This window comes from Oncorhynchus mykiss, chromosome 2 (assembly GCF_057628025.1).
Source record: "Oncorhynchus mykiss isolate SJ-2025 chromosome 2, ASM5762802v1, whole genome shotgun sequence".
Lineage (NCBI taxonomy): Eukaryota > Metazoa > Chordata > Actinopteri > Salmoniformes > Salmonidae > Oncorhynchus > Oncorhynchus mykiss.
Genome location: NC_143023.1, coordinates 10,682,857 through 10,707,011, shown reverse-complemented (window position 1 = coordinate 10,707,011; position 24,155 = coordinate 10,682,857). Strand labels below are relative to the sequence as shown.

Genomic DNA, 24,155 nt, shown 5'->3' with positions numbered 1-24,155 from the left:
CAGAAGACAATGAGTATGAGGAGGTTTCCCTGATCCCTGATCAGAGAGAAGACAATGAGTATGAGGAGGTTTCCCTGGTCAGACAGAAGACAATGTGTATGAGGAGGTTTCCCTGGTCAGACAGAAGACAATGAGTATGAGGAGGTTTCCCTGGTCAGACAGAAGACAATGAGTATGAGGAGGTTTCCCTGGTCAGACAGAAGACAATGAGTATGAGGAGGTTTCCCTGGTCATGAGTATGAGGAGGTTTCCCTGGTCAGACAGAAGACAATGAGTATGAGGAGGTTTCCCTGATCCCTTGGATCTGAGCAGGAATAACTCCTGGCCCGACATACCCAAGCACCGTTAGTTACAGTAATATCACATGGAAGGAGTACTCATCACACAGACTACTACAACCGTTCCAACAGGCCCAACTCACTGGGAAGCAGAACTAGAGAAACAGCCTACCTTTGGTCACACTCCCCATGTTGATGTGAGAAAATAATTCCTCAGGAAGATTACCCAGAAGGAAACCTACAAAGAAATAAAAGGCCTTTAACATTTCATTAGATAAATATTTAAGTGAAAATCTCTACCATGGTAATTGAGAGAGAATATTTGGTTTGTGCAAACAGCTTCACTGATATTCTCTTCTTGAAAATTACAACTAATTATGACATTGATCCAATATTAATAACAGAACACTGTCTGAAAAATGACTAATACTTTTCTAACTCATGAATGACTACAAAGGGATAGCTACAGGAGCTAAGACACAGAGCAGAGCCATGTTGAGCAGGGTTGAGGTCAATTCACAAGGTAAACTAAATTCCAATTTTCCTTATTGAAAAGCATTGAAGAGAATTGGGATTTCAGTGTACTTCCTGAATTGAAATGGAATAGAACCCAACCCTGGTGTTGAGGTGAAGTTGAGGAAACAGAGACATCCCACTAACCAGTTTCCCTACCTACCGATAAACATAGCAGCGCCGGCCCGAACCTCGGCCCAGTTGCTTTTGAAGAACTGGATGACAGTGATGTGGTAGAAGTTGAGCATGCCAGGGAAGTCTTGAATCTGGGGACAAATCAAAAGAACAGTTCTATCATATAAAGAGAGAAAAATAACTGTAACCTTTTGTAGTAGAACATTATTCAAGGTGGGTTTCCAAGGCAACTGCTCTAGTGATTGCATAGCGTGCAACGCATTTAAAAAGCTGTTTACTACAGTAGGTAAATAATTTCCACCTCCTGACGCCAGATCTCCACTACTGGTTTTGATGGCCGACGGTGAGGTCTGTACCAGTTTGTGGATGGTGAGTAGAGTATTACAGTATTAGACAGTGATCAACTCACAATATATTTGGTGAGGTCGTTGATGAACTCTCCGTAGTGCAGACTCTTGTCCTCGTGGAGATGGTTCTGGAACATAGTGGTGATGAGCTCTGAGCCCACCACTGGAGCACACACTCGCATGGCATACTTACACGCCTGCACAGACAAACAGACAGGAAACAGTCTTTTAGCCTACCATCTGAGTCTCTGCACAAAGGCTGCTTCAGTTCAATCCACATGACGTAATAACGTATCATTTACTTATCTATGATATAAGCCAGACTATATCAGATGAATCTATGATATAAGCCAGACTATATCAGATGAATCCATGATATAAGCCAGACGATATCAGATGAATCCATGATATAAGCCAGACGATATCAGATGAATCCTATGATATAAACCAGACTATGCCAGATGAATCCTATGATATAAATCAGACTATATCAGATTAATTCTAGGTATGTAAAGCACAGGACTGCAAAGAAAACTAGACAACAGGTATAGTGTACCAAACATCAAACCAGTTTGTAGAACCATAGTTCCCCAAGTCCACTGCCTGAGTGTTGATGTGAGGTTACCCACCTTGACCACCTGCAGGTTGGGGTCACTGAGGTGCAGCAGCAGGCTGACCAGTACGTTGTGGATCTGGTCTTTGAACACAGGCTCTCCTGAACCAAACTTAGACAGGTTCCCCAGGAGCATGATGGAGGCACAGCGGATCTCATCATTCTCCTGTTGGGTCAACAGTACAGGAGCGCAGTTAGAGGATCCACACTAAACCCATCATAACATTAACACACAGCAGTAGACCTACATAACCTTCAGAGGATCCAACCTAAACCCATCATTTAAAAACACTGTCATTTAGCAGATCAAACCCTTCTTATCCAGAGCGACTCAGCCTTACATCCATTTATTGAAACAAGGTTGTCCTTTTCTTGATCCTGTCAACTTCTACATGATAGAAATCTGGCCCTGAGAAACTAGGAACTCAAAACACCAAATATCAAACATATATATTGCCTTCTCTCTGAGAAGTGAAACGTAATAAGCCTAACAAATGTGTTTCAGACGTTGTAGCCACATCACAAGCATCCTCCTCAGAGGCCACTAGTCTCTAATACCCTGACAACACCGCTCGCTGCAAAATAAATGTAGGAATCCATGTTATTCAATTATTGCACCCACACTGCTCGTCTGCGTTGCCAAGGGCTAAAATAGAAGTCATTCCTATTTCTGACACAGATCGCGCTGCAAGTCCTGCCTCTCCCATCTCCTCATTGGTTTATAGAAGTAGGTACGCACGTGCCATCTCCTCACTGGTTATACCCACGTGGGTGATTGAAAGACTAACTGTTGCCGGTTGTCGTGGTAATACTATGAAACTTTAGATGCCAATCATCATACAAGTTAAACAATGATTAGCCTGGAAGGAGGAGAGATGACTAGAAACAATTCGGTTGACCGTTTTTATGTGTGGAGTAGAGGACCTTGTGCATTTCAGGTAAAATAACAAACTAATGTTTATATCCCAGGACAAATTAACTAGCAACAGCAAGCTAGATAAATAGGACAAATTAGCTAGCAAGTGCAAGCTAAATTGCCATGAATGTTTAATGCTTTTCGACCTGTCCCCAAATTAATGTAATTGGTTAAGAGTTTGTTTTGATATTTTAACCTGTGTGTCGTGATGGCGTTTGGTGTAGAGTGACAAAATAAATGTGTGCACGATGGAGCACGCTCGCAGCCAGTTTGGGTTCCGTGTCAGGGATTGGTGTAATTTCACCTTAATCTATATCTATCAGGTAGGGGAGTTACCAAGAGAGAAAAGCATATTTTAAGGTGCCAGACGCTAGACTTATGTCAGGAATAGTTCAAATAAGCTTAAAGACCCAACCACATATACCTCAATGGCACTTGTGACATCAGGTTAAACTGTATGTCTTATGTTATTAACTACAAAAGGCCCCTGAGATAAGAAACCTATTTTGCAACCTTGCAAAGTTTCAGTAATTGTATTATTTTTTATTTATTTAACCTTTATTTAACTAGGCAAGTCAGTGAAGAACAAATTCTTATTGACAATGATGGCCTAAGAACAGTCGGTTAACTGCCTTGTTCAGGGGCAGAACGACAGATTTTTACCTTATCAGTGCGGGGATTCGATCTAGCAACCTTTCAGTTACAAGTCCAACGCTCTACCCACTATATTTTGTCCCCCTACACCAAACGCAATCACGACACGCAGGTTAAAATATCAAAACACACACTGAACCTGCCGCCCCAAAGTAATAAAGTCAATAGAAGTAAGCTACTGGACATGGAATCAATGTACAGGGACCACGATTCACCTCTATTTATTTTGATTGAACCAAAACTCTACCAGTTAAGTTGACTGAAAAACACATTCCCATTTACAGCAATGACCTGGGGAATAGTTATAGGGGAGAGGAGGGGGGGATGAATGAGCCAATAGTAAGCTTGGGATGATTAGGTGACGGTATGAGGGCCAGATTGGGAATTTAGCCAGGACACCAGAGTTAACACCCCTACTCTAACAATAAGTGCCATGGGATCTTTAGTGACCACAGAGAGTCAGGACACCTGTAACGTCCCATCCGAAAGACGGCACCCTACACAGGGCAATGTCCCCAATCACTGCCCTGGGGCATTGGGATTTTTTTTTTTAGACCAGATGAAAGGGTGCCTCTTACTGGCCCTCCAACAACACTTCCAGCAGCATCTGATCTCCTATCTAGGGACCGACCAGGACCAACCCTGCTTAGCTTCAGAGGCAATCTAGCAGTGGGCTGCAGCAGGGTGGTAATGCTACCATGACAACAGTGGGCTGCAGCAGGGTGGTAACTCTAGCATGACAACAGTGGGCTACAGCAGGGTGGTAACCATGACAACATAGAAGTGTGTATCTGCTCAACTCACACTCTCCAGGAAGGGTTTAATCTTCATGAAGATGTAGACGACCAGCAGCTGGACGTTCTTCTTGTCCAGGTAGAGGAGCACCTTGGACAGGCCCGACATGGCCTCCAGAGTGATGCGTTTCCCAGGGTCGTCCTTCTCCTCCATCCCAGAGCTCATAGCAGCCAGCAGCTCCTTGGCATACTTATTTACCTATAAAATAGATTAAGTATAGGTTGTGATTACCTAGAGATCCATATTTGTCTGAAACATTGTTCCCCTCTGCTGCTGTCTTGGTTTGACGAGAGGGATATACTACAAAGTAGGATTAGCCAGATAACTTGCCTAAATATTCTGAAATCACTTATTTTATATAAGCTTAAAATTTGCATTTGATTCAACCAAAAACACAGTTCAGATGTCTTAATGAACCAGAAAAATCTATATATATTTTGGGTTGTTTATAAAATATATCTGGCTAACTCATTGCTCCTGCTCTGTAGTATATCCTAACCCGATCCCTCTGATATCTCTTGAAACTTCTGTTAATACATTTTGTCTGCGTAATGTTGCCACATTGAGGTAAGATTAATCAGTCATACCTTCTCAGGTGATCCTATGGCGATGTTCCCCAGCCCCCTGACAACCAGCACCTCCCATCCCCCCTCCATATGTACCTTCTCAGGTGATCTCACAGCGATGTTCCCCAGCCCCCTGACAACCAGCACCTCCCCTCCCCCCTCCATATGTACCTTCTCAGGTGATCCCACAGCGATGTTCCCCAGCCCCCTGACGGCCAGCATGCGGACAGTACAGCTGGGGTCAGAGATACGCTCCATCATGTTGTTCATCAGGACATCCATCATCATCAGCTCTGTCACCACGTGGTGGTTCAGCAACTAGCGTTACCCAGAGACAGAACAGTGGTTCAGCAACTAGCGTTACCCACAGAGACAGAACACAGTGGTTCAGCAACTAGCATTACCCACAGAGACAGAACACAGTGGTTCAGCAACTAGCGTTACCCACAGAGACAGAACACAGTGGTTCAGCAACTAGCGTTAGCCACAGAGACAGAACACAGTGGTTCAGCAACTAGCGTTAGCCACAGAGACAGAACACAGTGTGAAGCCGGTACATTGAGATATACATGAAGGAGACCTACAAAAGCACAACAAATGCAATGTAAACTACTTTGACTCCTGGTGACAACGGCAATTAAAATGCAATTCCTTCTAAGTATTATAATACTGTAAAGCCACTATGTCCAGTTTGACATCCTAACTCTGTCACACCTCTACAACCCCTTAGAGTGGATGTGGGCAGCCCCCCCTCCAACACCAAGTTTACCCCCCCCCCCCCCCCCCCCCACAAGCATCACGGGAATCGTCTGAAGTCGGTACATCCGATCTGCTAACTTCTGTCTGTAGTGTTTGAACAGTTTGGGCTACACACTAATATGACCCTCACAACCACGTACATGTCAGTTGTTTTGCTCCAGGACGCCCACAACCCTCATAAGACTAGTCTGAAGGTAGCTGTGCACCACTTTTTAAAAAAATACATGGAACTTTATGGAGATAGTTTAATGCTTAAACTAAGGGGTTAAATACATCAACAAAATGTTAGCTTAGTAAGCAGAGTTGCAGTTCTTGACACAAATCAGTGTGCCTGGAACCTACTGTACTACCATACCCTGTTCAAAGACACTTCTGTATTGTCTTGCCCATTCAGCATCTGAATGGCACACATACACAATCCATCTCAATTGTCTCAAGGCTTAAAGATCCTTCTTTAACCCGTCTCCTCCCCCAGACCTTTCTGTCCAACATGAACTGCACTAGCTAGCTAACTTAGCTCATCGCTAGCTTGGTTTGCTAGCTAGTTACAGTAGCTTGGCAAAACGGCAACATTTTCACTAACTATCTAAATTGTACAGCCAGCATTGTCTATAACAATTATGTTACAATTAATTACCAAACGTTTGGCAAATTTTTTTTTTTATGATACCATGATGTATTACAGGGTTGGATGTTGCATGCAATTTCTATTGCATTTTAATTGCTTTGTGTATCAGCAAAGATGTGTCACTTGCTGATGTCACTGATGTCACTTGCATCTGCAACAGAAATTGCATCCAAATTGCTTGGTGTGACACAGGATTTATATGTTTGCAGATGTGAAGGGTCTGGATAGGTATAATCAGTGTGGTGGTGGACATTCTACCATATTCCCTCCTTACAGACCTACAACAGTGGGCCCTGGGCTTGGCTCACCTTACAGACCTACAACAGTGGGCCCTGGGCTTGGCTCACCTTACAGACCTACAACAGTGGTCCCTGGGCTTGGCTCACCTTACAGACCTACAACAGTGGGCCCTGGGCTTGGCTCACCTCACAGACCTACAACAGTGGGCCCTGGGCTTGGCTCACCTCAGAGAAGAAGGCTGTGATAGTGACCCTCTGACACTCGTAGATGTTGTTGAGACAGGGGCACAGACACTCCACTATGGCCGGGAGACGAGGGCCTGCGTGTTTGGCCATGGCCCTGAAAACAACAACACACCTCTCACACTAACTGGTACAGCATATAAGGTAGCTATACTGTACATATCATGAAGAAAGAGTTAGGGCTGAGGTTAGGGTTGAACCAGGATGTGGACATGAAGCCAGGGTCAGGGTGTACCTGGCGAGGAGGGTGACCCCGGTGATGTGCTGCTGGGGGTCCTTCATCTTGTCCCAGGCCCCCTCCTGGTCCAGGGGTTTAACTACATAGTCCAGCTGGGCCCGGGCCAGGAGGATCCGCAGCGCCTCGACCGCTACCCTGCAGACCCAGGAACACACACAGACAAAGGAGTTAAACCTTGAATAAAAATAACTACATTTTTCCTGAAGGAACTTCATTTTCACAACTTCACATTGTATGGTAACTATGATCAGTGAAACAGATACTGTCATTACCTGTACTGATAACTTCATATCGTATGTCACCAGTACTAAGTGTATATTTACATGTTTGGATGATTTCCGGTATGACATTTTCTGGGAGGTACATGTGGACCCCTGTAGGACCTAACCTCTAGTTATTTTCTAACAGTGGCTCTCCAGATGATCTAATGGAGTGTCCCTGCACTCCAGCCCGTGTGTCTTATGATACAGTATGTGCTAGCTAGCGTATGTCGTCTCCTAACCCACCCGCACACGTCGAAGCCTGCGGACAGTTTGGTGGGGCTCTTCCTGTTTGTTCCGGAGCTGTTGATGTCTTTGGGTAGTGTGACCCCCACGCTGGAGCCCAGGCGGACCAGCAGGGAGCTGAAGAGCTGGGGGAACAGGGACACCACCGCCTCCTGGCTCTGCCCGTTCAGCATCATCTCCTTCAGGGCACAGGTCATCTGACACAATAGAATAGCATAGAAAATGATTGCTCAGACTTGTACATTTGACACAAATAAACCTAGCAACACACCATTACCCAGACATCTACAGTCTCATCATAGCACTCTACAACCTGCTACTCACAGCTAGAGGGTGACTGGTGGCCACCTTGGTGAGGCCTCCTCTCATCATGGACTCCTTCTTGTCCACGTAGGGCACCATGATGTTGAGCTTCTCCATCAGCATCTCCATGATCTGAGAGGCCAGTTTACTGTCTGCCCCAAGGGCAATCCACATCTCACAGCTCCAACTGGGGATCACACAGGGAGAAGTGACCATGAGGGGTAGGGCTCACTTTGAATGGGAGGCAGTGAAAACATTTCCTCTGCTACTACACACAGGGTTGCAAAATGTCTAACTTTCCCCAAATCCATCAGTTCTCCAGAAATACTGGTTGGAAGATACATGGAGTCCCACTCGTGTGTGTGTGTGTGTGTGAGAGAGAATTAACATGTCAAATGGAGAAACAAAGACAGAGGAATCTTCCTTGTTGAACAAAGGGGAGATAGAAGAGGAAGAGAGAGATGGTTCTCACCTGTCGAAGGGCAGGGGGTAGGAGATGGAGGGAGAGATGGTTCTCACCTGTCAAAGGGCAGGGGGTAGGAGATGAGTGTGTTGATGACAGTCTGGAGGTGCTGTGTAGCCAGGATGAGGATGGACTGGGCCACAGACACCTTCACCTGCTCCTCACTGATCATCTGCAGACGGATGTGAAGCACCTCCAGCATCTCTGATACCTGACACACACAGATCATTTAGAGGGGGTGAACGTGTGTGAGAGAGCCAGTGAGTGAGAGAGCCAGTGAGTGAGAGAGCCAGTGAGTGAGAGAGCCAGTGAGTGAGAGAGCCAGTGAGTGAGAGAGCCAGTGAGTGTGAGAGCCAGTGAGTGTGAGAGCCAACCAGGTCTTGTAGTCCAGCTCCTCTGTTCTTCAGCAGGGTGTTGAGTAGAACACTGGAGGCTCTGGAGCAGTTAGACTGGGAGTCCACCAGCCCCTCAATCAACATGAAGATCAGAGTGTTGAGCTGCTGTTGGGGCAGACGCTTACTGATGATCTACACAGATGAGGGGAAAAGACAGACAAAATAAAGACACATTATGAAAGCAGAGTTGCAAAATTCCAATAACTTTCCCTAAATTCTCCGGTTTTCCAGAAAGAGTTGACCAGCATTTTGAAACCCAAGGTGAAACAATGTGTAAATATGTTTGACTATGTAATGCTGTGTTCTCCTATCCTCACCTTGGCCAGCTCAGAGCAGGTCTTGTAGAGGACAGAGTGGTCTGGGTTGTCCATGCTCTCCCTCAGTGTGATCAGTCTCTCCACAGAGTCATCTTTATAGTCCAGAGAGAAGCCTAGCACCAGGGCAGGGAGACAATGAGACCAGCTGCTGCTGAGCTCCACACACTGCAATCTCCCTCCCAGCGGAATGCCACACAAACAGAGGTGTGCTTCCCAAATGGCAGCCCATTCGCTATATAGTGAACCAGAGCCTTATGGGCCCTATATAGGCAATAGGGTGCCCTTTGGAATGGAACCAGAGTTTCGCGTATTAAAGGGGCCCACAAATGGGCTGTATTGGTCGCTGGGGGAGTTAAGCTGGTCGCTGGGGGAGTTAAGCTGGTCGCTGGGGGAGTTAAGCTGGTCGCCAGAGAATAGGAAACTAAACAAAACAAGGCGTACTGAATCAGAGACTGTGTGTGTAGTGGTGTGTGTGTGTAGTGATGCGTGTTACCTTCGTAGCGTAGCTGGATGTAGAGCAGGGTATAGATGCAGTCGATGGCTGCCCTGCGGACCAGGGGGTTGGGGTCGGTACATCGGGGGGCCAGGCGGCCCAGGAGAGAACCCAGGTTGTGGAAGGTTACCATGTTCTACAAAGACAGAACACCCAGATTAAGGCTATGGGTTGGTTCCACATTTAAAGGGATCCTTCAGGATTTTGGCAATGAGGCCCTGTATCTACTTCCCCCACTTGTGGATACCATTTTTATGACTCTGTGTCCAGTATTAAGGAAATTAGAGGTTGTTTCACAAGCCAATGCTAACTAGCGTTAGCGCAATGACAAAGTATATTGGTATCTACAAGGAAGCTGGCAGATACCCATAGACTTCTAGTGCAGTTCACCTGTTCATCAGAGTCTGGGAAAGTAAATAAATGGCCTCATTGCAAAAATCCACAAGAATCCCATTAACAATAAATAAGCACTTTTATCAACTTCTATGGTTCCCCAGGAGTTCTGGATAATTTATTTCAATGTCCTTCAGTATTTTGTGGTGCTGGTACCACAAGCCCCATATTCCTACCAAATGACATCGGTCAGCTCATAAGACACACTACTGAACATTATGGCATCTCAAACATTTTGAAGAACACAAACACAGCTATATTTGCTGTTAGTTCATGTCTACAGAACTCAAGGACTTCAGCTAGTAAGGTCCAAATATTACCTGAGAAAGAAGGGTTTGCAGAAGTTCTGACTCACTTTGACGTGGAGGTTGTTGAAGTAGAACTCTAGGATGTGAGCGGTGGTGTTCATCGCCCTCTCCCTCTCATGACCCTGACCAGAACTCAACCACTCCTCAATGTGCTGAGGACAACCAAAGACAGGGTCAAAGTGGAGTTTAAGATCAAGGTATAAATAAGTCAACATTTAAGCGTATACTTCTTATCACCAACTTACCTTGAATACACTCTGGAGTCCGTCTGGACTCAGGTCTCTTGCAAGAATATTCCTCAACAACTCCTGAAGAGCATTGAAGGTGTCTTTGTATAACGCCTGAGGGAAAAGCAGTAGACAGAAGCTTTACCATCTCCACTGTCAGGGTATCTGCTGGTTCCATGAAGGTGAATTGAAGACTGTTCCCAAGCATTCCCACGCATTAGAGAGGGACACGTGATCGTACACAAATGTAAGCAAGGTTTGAAATGATTATGTTTTAGTCAAACATATCTGTTTGGGCTTCTTGTGGTCAATGTTTAGTCTACAAATTATTAGTCATTATGTTCCATCCGCTCAATAAAAAAAATGAATTTTGGTTTTGTTTTAATTAGCCTGCGTCTGAATCTAGGTGATGATTCCTGGGCTGCTAGGCTATAGATGGCTGAAGCATGGGGTTGCCCATCTGCATTTGTTTAGGCTGGCCCAATCATTAGCTAGATCACAAACGAAGGCTTCGATACCTATACCTGCTACAATGATACTTCATAACATCACCACCATACCACTGTGAACAAATCCTTCAAGTCACAAACGCAGCACAGTAAGTGTATAAACATGTGGTCAACTCTCCACCTGGAGAACCAGGTCACTGGGTGTGCAGGCGTTTGATTCAGCACTGAGTCAGATTAACAAGGTCCTGTTGAGCAGCTGATTGGTAGAATCTGACATGTTAGACTGGGGCTGGAACAAAAGTCCATTATCCAATAATTATTATGGGATACGACTAGAACATCAGCCTACAACTAAAGAGTCTAATAAAATAACTCATTCAGTGAATCCAGGATCAAATGGCGGTACTTTGAAGCAAGGTAGCTGAGAGGGAAGGCTCCAAGACTGACTTTACCCAGTGCAAAGACATTATTATAGACATTTCATCTAACCTGTTCAGGGAATGCATGATAGTTATTCTGATGTGCAATAACAAAATAGGATCCAGAATAATCAAATATTAGTTTGATTTATTTGTCTGCATGTTTGTGTATAATGTCCTAGGCCATACACTACATAATGATAGAAATAAATATGTTATGTCACATACACCAGATAGGTGCAGTGAAATGTGTTGGCTTTAAAGGGTAGTGCGACACCCCTGGAGCTAATTAGGGTTGAGGTGCTTTGCTCAGATTTTTCACCTTGTCGAGTCAGATATTGAAACCAGCAACCTTTTGGTTACAAGCCCAACGCTCTAACCGCTAGGCTACCTGCTGCCCGAGGAAGTGGAAACTCAAAACACATTAGCTAGAGTGCTAACTCTAAATATGATATTGTTGCTGGGTAGCAATGCAATTGATCCAACAGTGTAACATGTAAAAAAACGTCCCATTGTATTCACCCCAGATGGTACGCCCCTCTCCGTTCCCCTGGCTCATCATCCGTTTGTAAAGTGGTGTCATTTCCTCCATCTTGACAGAAATTATTTTTACAGGGATACACAAGGCTGAGACGCTACTCTTAACAGTAACAGTAGTTGTTTTAAAACAACCAAGTCTTTCCCACAATTACATTTCTAAAATGTTGCTCAACTGTCAGTATGCTCTTATCAGAACGCATCTCTCCCTTCACTCCGTGTGTAAAGGGGGGAGAAGGAGCGAGAGCCAACAGCGAAACAGCGCAGATACTTTCATTTCAGGAAGCAGATTAATGCACATTACTGTTGAGCAAAACATGTTTTTACAACCAAAACAATCTGCAGGAACGTTGTGGAGCCTCATCACCAACACAAGCAAAATGTATTAGGTAAGAAGGACAATGTCTGTTTATCATCCCAGATCGGGTTGTTGTCTCTGATTGTATAGGCTACCTTCTCTCTCCCGACACACACCTAACATCTTGAAAGTGCGGTTCGATTGTTATTTAATATTGCCGTTTTGTCAAAGTAGCCACAATTACGCAGAAGCACATTGTAAAACAGTGTAGTCATCTCCGTCACATTCTTTAAGACACTTAAACTGAATTTAAGGCATTTTTAGACTTAAGGTCTTCAAATCAGATTTTTTTTTAAATCATTTATTAATTTAAGGACCCGCGAACACCCTGTTTCATACTTTCACAAAATGAGTGTGAAGGAACAAAGTGCAGGTTTATGTTGAGATGACTGTATGTCTACACACAGAGAGAAGGTCTGTGCATACAGTATGTGTATACTTGAGGTTGTTCATGTGTCCTGAAGTTGAACATAACTATTAGGTTTCTCTATAACAGGATACATAATAAATCACTTCCTGCTTTAGTCACATGGCTTGTGACTCACCCCATGTCAATCCACTGACTATGAAATGTCCTTGATACATTGGTTTGATTGCACTTAGGTCAAGATCAATTATACTGAATCAAGAACAAACTTCCTTTGCAATATGGATTGGTTGATTTGTATGAATAATGGTTAATGTACCTACATGTACAGTAATTCTCATTTTGCTCCCCCTCCAGGTTTGTGCACCTGTTGATTACAGCAACCCACTGACGGTGAAGAATCACAACGAGGTATTGAGATGCTTCAGATCTCACCTCTCTCTGTTGGGGCTCCAGCACCTCCTCGTCTTTTCCCCTGTCCCTGTCCGGAGTGTTCACCGGGGGAAGGCCGTACACACCGTTCAGACACGTCCGCAGCATATCAAAGTTCTCATTCTCCGTCAGCGCCGGCTCCAGGTTACTGGGGTCAACCTGGGGTCAAGGACCAACGATGTCACTCAGTAGAGGCTAGGGTTGCAAAAACTGCCCAGGAGGGAAGGAATATCCAGAATCTTCCAACCAGGATTTCTGGAAAACCTGGGAGTTTGGGGAAAGTTCCCTGATTTTTACAACCCGAGAGGAAGATGAAACACCTGGTACTGACAAGCTCCTGACAGGCTGACATCTCTGGGCTCTGTTCCAATATGCAACCCACTAGCACACCTCTGGGCATTAAAGGATACATGAGGTTGGCACACGTGGTCATCACAAGGTGGCGAACCGGAGTCCGCATGGCATCCGTGGGTTCTGCCTTGATAAAATCCTTCAATAAAAGGAAGATATTGAGATGGGTCAACACAATCAGAACCACTTGACTGTAGCAGCCCTTATATCATAAAGCCTTTCTAACAGCTGCCTAAGATCTAACAGCTGTCATAGGCAGTCATAAACAATGTTTTACAGTTGGTGTGATCTAAATCCAGTAACATTTAATGTAACCCTCCATCATAAGGGCAACAACGACACAACAGAGTACATAAACATGACCAACACTGACCATCATGACTCCCATGAGTTCCTGCTTGCGGACGAACATGTAGCCCTGATTACGTACGACGGTGCTGATGGCCCTGGCTATGAGGCCCACACTCTGAATCAGACTCAGCTTCATGGTCAGGTCCTGACGGGGGGGGGATACAGCGTACACACACACAGAGACAGGGAGACAGAAACAAACAACAAAAACACAGACAGAGACAAATACACAGCTTCAGACTGTGTTCATGGCAATTGGCGATAGCAGTCCGAGGTTTAGTTTGTTCGCATTATTGTGAGCAAGACAACCAAATATTAGTTGTATAGTGCAGCCCTCAAGCATACATAGACAGTCACTTACCCTGATTCTAAAGTTCCCTATGCCATTCATAAAACTTCTAGAGATAGCTGGATAGCCTAGAGCAGGAACAAGGGTTTCAACCGTAGTGATTTTTAGATTTAGTTGAAAATGTCAGGGGTCCATAAAAAAAAAATGTTAAAAAAACTTGATAAGAGCATCTCATCAATAGAACTGTTTCAGAAAATGGCATAAGAAACAACAGCTTATGGTTGGGTAAGTCACACATTCTACTGAAGATGAATTTGACTACTTTTCAGTTGGCTTAAAAATCAATGTGTAGATAGATACAGGTCAACATGAATGAAACAATCAGAGTAGAGGGTGTATTTTTAAAGAATGATCATCCATGCCTTGATTTGGAGACTGTAAATATCAGACAGAAATGTAAGCTTTGCGATCTGGAAGGGGAAAAAGAATTTGAACATCAAATTCCACCATCTGATTTGGCATCACAACCTAAGAGCTGGTGTGTGTCGTCGATCAAAGAGGAAACCACAAGGCCCTAGAAACACCAGTGTCAGACCGTGTTAGTAGGACATGGAGGGCATTCAGAAACACCATAGTGTCCGACCATGTTAGTGGAACATTCAAAAGCACTAAACGTTCTGAACTTCTGAAACAGAGGCAAACAAATACACTGCCTCCCATCATAACTACATGAGGTGCTGATCTTTCAACTAGAGCCATTTACTTCTAAAAGTTCAGAAAGTTGAAGCAGCAGCGTTCTAGAGAGAAGAGATTGTTAGAGGAGTTTTAGTGAGAGACAGAGGATCCTTCATTAGGGTCCAGTCACGGTACCTTGGTCTCTATTTTAATTCCCAGAACCTGCACAACATAAAAGCAACAAGGAGTTTAATCCACAAGTGTACGCTACTAGACGAGAATATATCCCATCCCCCTAAAGAGAAGAGAATATGCTCTTTCCCCTCATTAAGAAAATGTTATCAGACTACAGTGTTCCCCGGTTAGATGGTTAACCATGGTATGGGACAGCCATACATTAAATGTCTCACAGATACAGATGAACTCAACCTCTATTTCCACATTGCAGTAAAAAGGTTAGCAAATGTTACAATGCTAGCCAACTAGCCGTAGCCAATTAAATGAGCCCTGTGTGGAACCCAAACGACTCGATGGATATAGACTCGGCTTCTTAACATTAAACACCTTGTGTGTGTGTGTGTGTGTGTGTGTGTGTGTGTGTGTGTGTCCAATGACCCACCCTAACCACAGACATAAAATCCCATGATCCAATTCAAGTGGACATCTGGAGGTCATAGTGTACATTGGCAGCTGCCCTTGCAGGCTGCAGTTTAACAGGACTCATTTAACCAAGACAACTATGGAGGCTAGTTTTCAGACAGTCATTGTGATGCTAAGCATATGGCCGGCAGCTACAGGAGAAGAACCCGAGGATATAAACCAGGTTCATCGGTAGCCATGGAGAGACAGAGACCTCCTGAATGATAGGAGGGAGACATTTGAAACACTACAACGTAGCGTGACTTCTCCAACTGGTTGATATAATCACACATTCCTTTCACTGTGGTTTGTGCTGTGTGGTTTTATGTACCTTTCAAATGCCTCAATTATGACCCATCGTTGGTTTTAACGATATAACCACCAGTATGTAATTGTGAGCAGTGAGCCTAACCGACTGTCTGTGTACATCCCAAATTCACTATATAGTGCACTATGTAGTGAATAGGGTGCATTTTGGGATGGATCCTCTGTCTGACCAGCATGTCTTAACTCCATCAGACTCAGCCTTATCACAACTTCTGCTCTGTGAGGTCACTCAGTACCATGCCAACCCACACATGCTCACAGAACTTCTTCTCGGTGAGGTCACTCGGTACCATGCCAACCCAAGCATGCTCACTGGGCCAACGGTAAAAAATAGATTCAGGAATAATGTGAAACTGCAGCTATTCTGACTACGCTAGCTGACGCTGCCATTGAGGAAAGAGAAAACACTACAAGTCGATGGTAAAACACAGTGCTATGTGGTGATCAGCAACGGGTATCGCTCAGTCATTATTTCCTCTCTCTGCAATGGGGGGGGGGGATAAATGGATGGTTGGAGATGGGAGTGGGGTTTCATTTGACTGGCCGCACCTCTTTATAGGACATGTAGGGGCAATTAACAGGTCGGTCCCTGGCGGCCTCTGTACTCTAACAGTATGGGCAGCCAAATGTAACACCCAAACTAACTCTTCAGTCTTTATGCTGATGAAGGCCTGGGCCTGTAGTGTCTCAGAGTAGGAGTGCTGATCTAGGGTCAGGTCCCCCCCTCTTATTCATTATGATTTAAAACTGATCCCAGATCAGCACTCCAACTTTGTGACTATGTGCCCTGAAGGCCAAAACTGGTCCATTGAGACTGATGACAACATCTAAAGAACTATTTAAATTTGAGAGATGCTGGCTGTCTGTTTCATCCAGGCCTTCCTGACAGAGATTCCCTCTTGGGTCGAAACGTTGTAGACTAGAATTATTAAAGGGATGTGGTGGAGCAACCAAGCCCTAGCTCCTTACCTTGGTGTTGAAGTGCTTACTGATGCTGCGGAGGATGTCTGAGTCGATGCGGGACAGGATCTGGTCCTCTGGGGCGTGGAGCGCTACATAACCGTAACACAGGATCAGCGTGCTCTTCATCTTCTCTACATCCAAGTCATTCTTGTCCTGAGGAGGAGGTGGTAGAGATGGGAAGATTACGGTGTAGGGGCTGGTCTCCCAGACACAGATTGAGCCTAGTAGTGGACTAAAAAGCTGTCAACTTTATAAAAACCTTCAAATATATAAATTAGGCTAATTAAAAATCAGTTTTTCAATACCTGTACACGTTTCCTTTAAAATTACTTTAGCAGGGCTTGATCGAGCTTGTCTGGTGAAATGGAACCAATGGAATAGTCCCAAAAGTGCAAACTGTGCCTACTGTACCTGGCACTCCAGGCAGGCTCAATCAAATGCTCAAAGTAGTAGAAAGAAATCAACAAACTCCATAAAATCTTCAATCTGAACGTGTTAAATTGCTGACTGTACGGTGTAGATAGAACCTCCAAGGCAGGCAGACATTGCCAAGTTTGTGTTTATCCACCTACAATGAAAATAAAAACAGGAATAGCACACTAACTTTGAGCAGGCTGAATATTCCTGAGGCTTTCTTGAAGGCGTCAGATTTCCCGAAGTCGTCCAGTTTGGCCAGAGTGGCATCGAGATGACTGCTTGCACACAGCCCGATCCCCATGGCGACACCCTGGAAACCCATTACCCCACCCTATTAGCACAGTTTAATGGACACTTCAGCCTCCAATGACCAAACAGTACATCTAGATGATCATTAACACCGGCATTACAATTTCACTACCACTCTCTATTAGGCCTAAAGACTGTAAAAACACCACCATTCCCAATCATCTGGTTAAAATACAACGGAAATGAGGGGAAACTTAACACTAGACACAGATTACAGCTTAGGAAGGCAGACGTGACCTCCCTTTGAAAATAAGCAAAGGCTTAGGAGTACATGTCACAAGACTGCCTTAACTGGGCAATTCAGCTGCACAAAGAAAGACTGTTCTACCCGGCGACGCTCTGCCTTACACAGACAATTACATCACAGGTCACGCTGAACATATGATGATAAATAAAAGCAAATGCTATCAAGAGGATCATGGCCTGACTCAAACGGGGACGAAGAGGTGTTTACCGCTCTCTCGATGGCGTCGTTGTGTCGTGCACTGATCAGCATCTCCTGTAGCTGCTTCTGGACCACTTCCTTATTGGAACACTGCTGCAGAGTCACACCAATGCACCTGTAGAGGAAACTCTGGAAAGAGCCATGAAGCCAAGACCAGAAACCTTGATAGTTTGTAGAAGACATTATTTTACTAAGATTTTGCTAAGGCTTATGAGGTTCTACCAACCTGGATACTTTGTAGAATATATTGTTTTAATAAGATTTTGTTAACGCTTATCAGGTTCAGAAGAGATCCTTGGGGTACTTTTAAATAAGATCATGTTCAAAGAGACAAATAAATAGAATGTGTTACATCTCATGGTTAGGGCCAGGAGTTTTCCCTGAACTATAAGTGGAGACCAGAGAACTTCCTGGTCAGGTCATGAAGAACTCTTGGCCCTACTCATGGTTGAAGAGAGGTTAGGATGAGGTTGTTCACTAACCTTCTCTTCCAGGGACTGGTTATAGGTGGACAGGTAACGTGTGGCCTCTATAGCCAGCTGACAGCTCCACTTGTCATCAGCTATGGCCACCAGGGACTTGGCTAGGAACTGTATATGTCCAAACAAATAATGCTGTATATCAAATCCCTTTGAAACAGAAAACACTTCTTATCCAACACTTGAAATACTGTTGACTCCTGGTCAAAGAGGATGTTAGATAAAGATCACCATAGTGACTTATTGACAGTGTTGTGGGGACAGACAAAGAGGATGTTAGATAAAGATCGCCATAGTGACTGTTATTGACAGTGTTGTGGGGACAGACAAAGAGGACGTTAGATAAAGATGGGCATACCTGTAATAGACTCTCTTCCCATTTCTTGTTGTCTAGTGTTTCTGGGGTAGACTCTGTAAAGAAGAATAGACCATACTACTCAGACCTCGCTCGCCGGACTTCCTCCCAGACAAAAACAAAAAATAAATAAATGAGCAGCAGCAGAATATTCTGTACACGTTCCAAAACCGACCAAAGAGCTAAAATGATTTAAGATGCGTTTTAATACCCTATGCTCTACTTCAATCCAAGCTATGTATTTTTATGATGGAAAGATGAAAATGGCCCACAGCTAAAAAAAATAAAAGTAAGTTCTCAAAAAAAAATATATAGCCCATAAAATATTGCCTTTAAAATTGTGAATCACTTATAACATCCCTTAACTGCAGCTGTTGTGGTAGAAGCATGCGTCTTTTTTTATGTCCGTTCTCAGCAGAATACATGGAGGGAAAACTATTTTAAACCAGTGACATTAAAATGAGGTTGAAACAGCCTCCTAAGCTGTCAATACAGCAGCAGCAATACAAGTCCCTCAGGGTTATTTCTGCTTTGGAGAGAGAGAGAGATATATTATGAGCCCCAAATAGCACCCTATTCAGTGCACAACTTTTGACCAGGGTCCATAGGCACTACATAGGGAATAGGGTGCCATTTGACAAACAGACATAGCTCGCTACAGGTTATAAGACTCCGGGGTCATTGAGTTGAGGTCCTTTACCTTCCAGGTAGCTGAGGAGAGCAGGGATCTCCTTCTCCCAGAGTGTCTCAGCGTTGGGGTGGATATTAGGACTTATAACGTTCAGTAGAGACAGAGACGGTGCACCATGGCCACGACTCCGGAACGGGAACGAACCATTCACCTGACACACACACATCCCAACTTACAGGTAAGACAAAGACATAGCCTAGCTATTACCGGCGACATTGATCATATTTCATGGGGGTTTTAAATCAAGTTCACGTTTTATAACACCCACATAGCAAACTGAAATCCAGGAGCATTCAAGTGGCCTGTCATTAGGGTTTCATACTCACCAAGAGCCGCACCATCAGTATATGTGGAGAGGGAAGATTAACTGAATTAGAAAGAAGAAACAGATGAGAATAAACAAGGTTGATAGCAGACTAAGCATTATAATGAATGACTGAATGATTAACTGGCCAGGCTCATACTTCTCCCCACAAAGAGTTCAGCTTAATCATTGAAACAATGACCTTACAGTTCAGGACCCAGCTGACGCTAGTGCTTTATTTAGTGATAAATGTGGCTTCTCATTCAGCTAATCAGAACCAGACACTCTGGTCTGTCTGGCCTCTAAGAACCGACCAACAGCCCTTTAATGAGAACAAAATGGCTGTATAAAATACAGTTTCAACGAAGAAAACTAAAACATTCCCAATCCCAAAGAAGTGCTGACGAGGAGTGGGCCCGGGCTGCGACCATCTCGTTTACATTAAAGGGACTGTGTGCCGAATCCCAATACGGAAACGCCAGACTGACTCAGTGGGAAAGGGAGGGAGGAAAAGACCTCCCCAGCTCAGATGATGGTGATGACATCATAATGCCTTGTTAATATGAATGTAATGTACTGTGTATGAACCTACTGTAAATGTCTACCAGGGAGGAAGGGATAGAAAAAAATACATTTCTGTTGCACACCTAGTAAATGGAGCTCCTTCTTCTAAAAGACACCTACCATGCTCGTTGAAGTCGATGTTGAAGTTGGGCTCCTGGGAGGCTCTCTTCTTGGTTCCCAGCAGCGTGAGGCTCTTACAGAGCGGTGCGGTGGCGTTGGAGTACTGACCTGGGGTCAGGTAGTACAGCAGCATGGGCCACAGGACCTGAAGACAGACAGACAGAGGGATCACTGTCAGGTAGTACAACATGGACCACAGCACCTGAAGACAGACAGACAGTCAGGTAGTACAGCATGCAAAAGAGCACCTGCCACAGATGTACAGTAATATCACAACATTGAGTTCGCCTGGTGCAATTGAACCAATAGAATAGTCACAAAAGTTCAAACCCAGAGCTCCTAGGCATGCTAAATCAAACCCAGAGCTATAAATCAAACAAAATATGTAATGTATGATTTGAACCCAAATCTGCAGAGATTTAATGCCATGAAGGCATGGTAAATCATTGTTCTCTTCAGTCTCTGTCAATGCCTTGTCTCGTAGCTTCCAGTGGGAAGTAATACAAGAGACATATCATCTCAGAGAGAGTGTTGATGTTGGGAACTGCAAAGGAACAAGTAACTAAGAGCAGAGTGATTGGCTGTAAAAAACAGACAGGGTGATGCCGTCTTTGGATGTGAGCTGGTTTTCCCCTCAAGACATCTGATGATAGGAAAATATGAACTGACTGAGCTTCTTTACACAAAACTCCATATTATAGCAATTCCACCCTCAGCCTCTTCTCATAAAACAGTATTATGTTTGGTGTTAAGTGTGACTTGGCTTCAACGTATTCGAAAGCCATTTTTCCAGCAGGAACAAACATTAAAATGTAATTTGTTCACTGCCTCTATACCTGAAATGATTTCATGAACGACAAAATATGTTTGTGCATAAATATGCTGATCAGATACATAATGTTAATGTGAGAGAAGAAAACAGGTGATGGATTGCCTGCCTGCCGAGAGAGAACTCTTATCTCCATGCAGTAGACTCACGTCAGTCAGGCGTCCCACAGTCGTAGTGAAGAGGTGAAGTGTGTTGTCACACATGCTACGCAGCGCCTCATTGGTCACTTCCTCCGGGTCACTGGGGCGCTGGCCTGGACGCTGCAACAGACCAAACCCACACAGTTCTTTAGAAACACACGGACCACCATATACAAGTCAGAGAGTAGTTTTAACTGAACCACCATCTACAATGTCATGCTAATCCCTCGCCAAGGATAATGTCTTAAGACCAAAAGGGATTGTAGATATGACAAACGTACATAGTAGGTGTCGGGGAGAGCACAGTGTTGGATGATAAACTTGACCAGCAGATCTCCTCCCTCCAGCTCCAGGTAACCATGGTGAGCCATGGCACTGATCACCTGGACAACCCTCTTCTTCACCTGCAGGGGGCAACGATAGACAGAGGTCAAGCAAAACACTAATACAACACAACAAGAATAAAAATGTAGCGCCGGTTTCCTGATTAAGCTTATGTTTGTACTAAAAGACATGTTATAGTCTATTGAAAGTGATTTTCAAACCAGGACCAGATTTAATCCATGTCTGGGAAATTGGCCCATAAAGTATGACATGTTTCCCAATGGAAAATGTGTTTTTTACAGCACATGGATACGGGTCATTGAAACTGTGTTCATTGTTATTTTCTATGCCTTTTAGGAGAGAAAACGATGCCGAATTGTAACAGTTTAACATTTACACGGCATGAGGTTACCTTATTGCTGTGGTCAGCCAGTGGTTGTCTGATGCTGGCCAGGATGAGAAGCTTCTTCGACTCCATAATGGATGCTAGATCACAGACAGAAAGCCTTGAGTAACATCATGAGGTCATTTCATATCAAAACAAGTCCTTTGTAAGTACCAGTGATGCTTTCAAATCCAGAGAACAGGGTCAAATACCACTAACTGCTAATGTAGTCATTTTGACTGTTCGTGAATGTATTTTATTACTCTGCCATTTAAGTCATGCCCCCCCCCCCCCCCCCTCCGTTCTTGACCTGCCTGAAATAAGTCTACATAAAAAGACACGGGTTGTTAGAATCTTAATATCACAAACAGAAGTGGAGTTTTGTCTAGTGGAGGGGTTCAGAGGGCATATCATTATTTGAATGGTTTTACACCATAAATTGGTGTGGATGTTTTTGATCAGATGGCACAGCTGCACTCTGAAAGGAGGCACCCGCTGCTGGCCTGTTGCTGTGTTTTACAACATGCTTGACTTGGCTGCTGTCAACACACACACACACACACACACACACGTGTTGTTCAAGAAGTGCATGGCCAACACCATGCCCAGGAGAGACTTCATCACGATTCTGGCATATGGGCTACCTGAGAGACATAGGAGAGTCAAGGCAGCAGCAGATTCCCCATGAGCCTTTGCACGAGGCAAATGCACAAAGAACAGAACCCAAGACACCCGTGTCCCCTGCAAATGACGTGTGGTGAAAAAATAAAAAAGTGGTGAAGATGTGTCGACTGTTAGGACAAGGGATAACTGCTAAATAAAATCCAACTGATGCCATTATGTGAAGCACACCATGTACAGTGGCTTGGGATATTTTTTGTTATGTTACAGCCCTATCCTAAAATGTATTAAAGTTTGTTTTCCCCCTCAATCTACACACAATACCTCATAATGACAAAGCAAAAACAGGTTAAGACATTTTTGCTAATTTATCAAAATAGAAAAACATAAATATTACATTTACATAAGTATTCAGACCCTTTACTCGGTACTTTGTTAAAGCACCTTTGGCAGCGATTACAGCCTTGAGTCTTCTTGGGTCTAACGCAGCAAGCTTGGCACACAGCTGTATTTGGGAACTTTCTCCCATTCTTCTCTGCAGATACTCTCAAGCTCTGTCAGGTTGGATGGGGTGCGTTGCTGCACAGCTATCTCTCCAGAGATGTTCGATCAGGTTCAAGTCCGGACTCTGGCTGGGCCACTCAAGGACATTCAGAGACTTGTCCCTTAGCAACCCCTGCGTTGTCTTGGCTGTGTGCTTAGGGTCATTGTCCTGTTGGAAGGTGAACCTTCGCCCCAGTCTGAGGTCCTGAGTGCTCTGGAGCAGGTTTTCATCAAGGATCTCTCTGTACTTTGCTTTATTCATCTTTGCCTCAATTCTGACTAGTCTCCCAGTCCCTGCTGCTGAAAAAAACCCACACAGCCTGATGCTGCCACCACCATGCTTCACCATAGGGATGGTGCCAGGTTTCCTCCAGATGTGACACTTGGCATTCAGGCCTAAGAGTTCAACCTTGCTTTTATCAGACAAGAGAATCTTGTTTATCATGGTCTATGAATATTTAGGTGCCTTTTAGGAAGGAAAAGCAGCCAAGAAGTGTACAGCATGTGGGAACTCCTTCAAGACTGTTGGAAAAGCATTCCAGGTGAAGCTGGTTGAGAGAATGCCAAGAGTGTGCAAAGCTGTTATCAAGGCAAAGGGTGGCTACTTTGAAGAATCTAAAATGTAAACTATATTTTGAAAATATATTTGTTTAACACTTTTTTTGGTCACTATATGATTCCATATGTGTTATTTCATAGTTTTGATGTCTTCACTATTATTCTACAATGTAGAAAATTGTAAAATAAAGAAAAATCCTTGAATGAGTAGGTGTTCAAACTTTTGACCGGTACTGTATATATTGTAGTAAATTAGTAGTAGTGTCTATATGTATACTGTAGTAGTGAGTAGTGACTATAGGCATACACTACTGTTAGTAGTAGCGCCTATATATATTTACTCTATTAGTTTGTAGTAGTGTCTATATATACACTGCAGTAAGTGCCTCCTGTCCTGTGCAGACAGGCCCGAGCCAGACTAACTAGCAGTCTTACTGGAGGAGTTGATGAGGTGTCGGAGCACAGCCAGGGAGCCCATGCGGATTCTCTCATTACTGTTCTCCAGTTTCTGAAGCACAAACATGACCAGCCGGTCTGGGAAGGTGTTGGCTAGGAAGGAAGGAAGCGTATGGCACAGAGTCAGAC

The 24,155-nt window shown here is 44.2% G+C and overlaps 1 protein-coding gene across 11 annotated transcripts in view; it reads right to left on the bottom strand.

Annotated features, from left to right (window-relative positions):
• LOC110519250 (maestro heat-like repeat-containing protein family member 1) overlaps positions 1-24,155 on the bottom strand; it is a 37,529-nt gene that overhangs the window by 3,181 nt on the left and 10,193 nt on the right. For 3 of the 11 annotated variants that reach the window (XM_090188321.1, XM_090188329.1, XM_090188332.1), the window contains exons 11-42: positions 24,006-24,119; positions 21,876-21,949; positions 21,421-21,543; positions 21,149-21,259; positions 20,171-20,315; positions 19,509-19,549; positions 19,192-19,333; positions 18,495-18,547; positions 18,140-18,247; positions 17,667-17,786; positions 17,091-17,213; positions 16,493-16,639; positions 14,753-14,779; positions 13,616-13,738; positions 13,302-13,381; positions 12,895-13,039; positions 10,348-10,443; positions 10,150-10,254; positions 9,402-9,537; positions 8,909-9,021; positions 8,571-8,723; positions 8,253-8,407; positions 7,755-7,920; positions 7,431-7,627; positions 6,922-7,059; positions 6,669-6,783; positions 4,839-5,135; positions 4,261-4,449; positions 1,903-2,052; positions 1,336-1,470; positions 955-1,057; positions 451-516 (exon numbers count right to left, since the gene is read on the bottom strand). In XM_090188321.1, coding sequence (XP_090044447.1) covers positions 451-516; positions 955-1,057; positions 1,336-1,470; positions 1,903-2,052; positions 4,261-4,449; positions 4,839-5,135; positions 6,669-6,783; positions 6,922-7,059; positions 7,431-7,627; positions 7,755-7,920; positions 8,253-8,407; positions 8,571-8,723; positions 8,909-9,021; positions 9,402-9,537; positions 10,150-10,254; positions 10,348-10,443; positions 12,895-13,039; positions 13,302-13,381; positions 13,616-13,738; positions 14,753-14,779; positions 16,493-16,639; positions 17,091-17,213; positions 17,667-17,786; positions 18,140-18,247; positions 18,495-18,547; positions 19,192-19,333; positions 19,509-19,549; positions 20,171-20,315; positions 21,149-21,259; positions 21,421-21,543; positions 21,876-21,949; positions 24,006-24,119 — 3,990 coding nt within the window. The remainder of the gene's footprint in view (positions 1-450; positions 517-954; positions 1,058-1,335; positions 1,471-1,902; positions 2,053-4,260; positions 4,450-4,838; positions 5,136-6,668; positions 6,784-6,921; positions 7,060-7,430; positions 7,628-7,754; positions 7,921-8,252; positions 8,408-8,570; positions 8,724-8,908; positions 9,022-9,401; positions 9,538-10,149; positions 10,255-10,347; positions 10,444-12,894; positions 13,040-13,301; positions 13,382-13,615; positions 13,739-14,752; positions 14,780-16,492; positions 16,640-17,090; positions 17,214-17,666; positions 17,787-18,139; positions 18,248-18,494; positions 18,548-19,191; positions 19,334-19,508; positions 19,550-20,170; positions 20,316-21,148; positions 21,260-21,420; positions 21,544-21,875; positions 21,950-24,005; positions 24,120-24,155) is intronic. The other 8 variants (XM_036937374.2, XM_090188377.1, XM_090188385.1 and 5 more) reach the window with 3 other exon arrangements.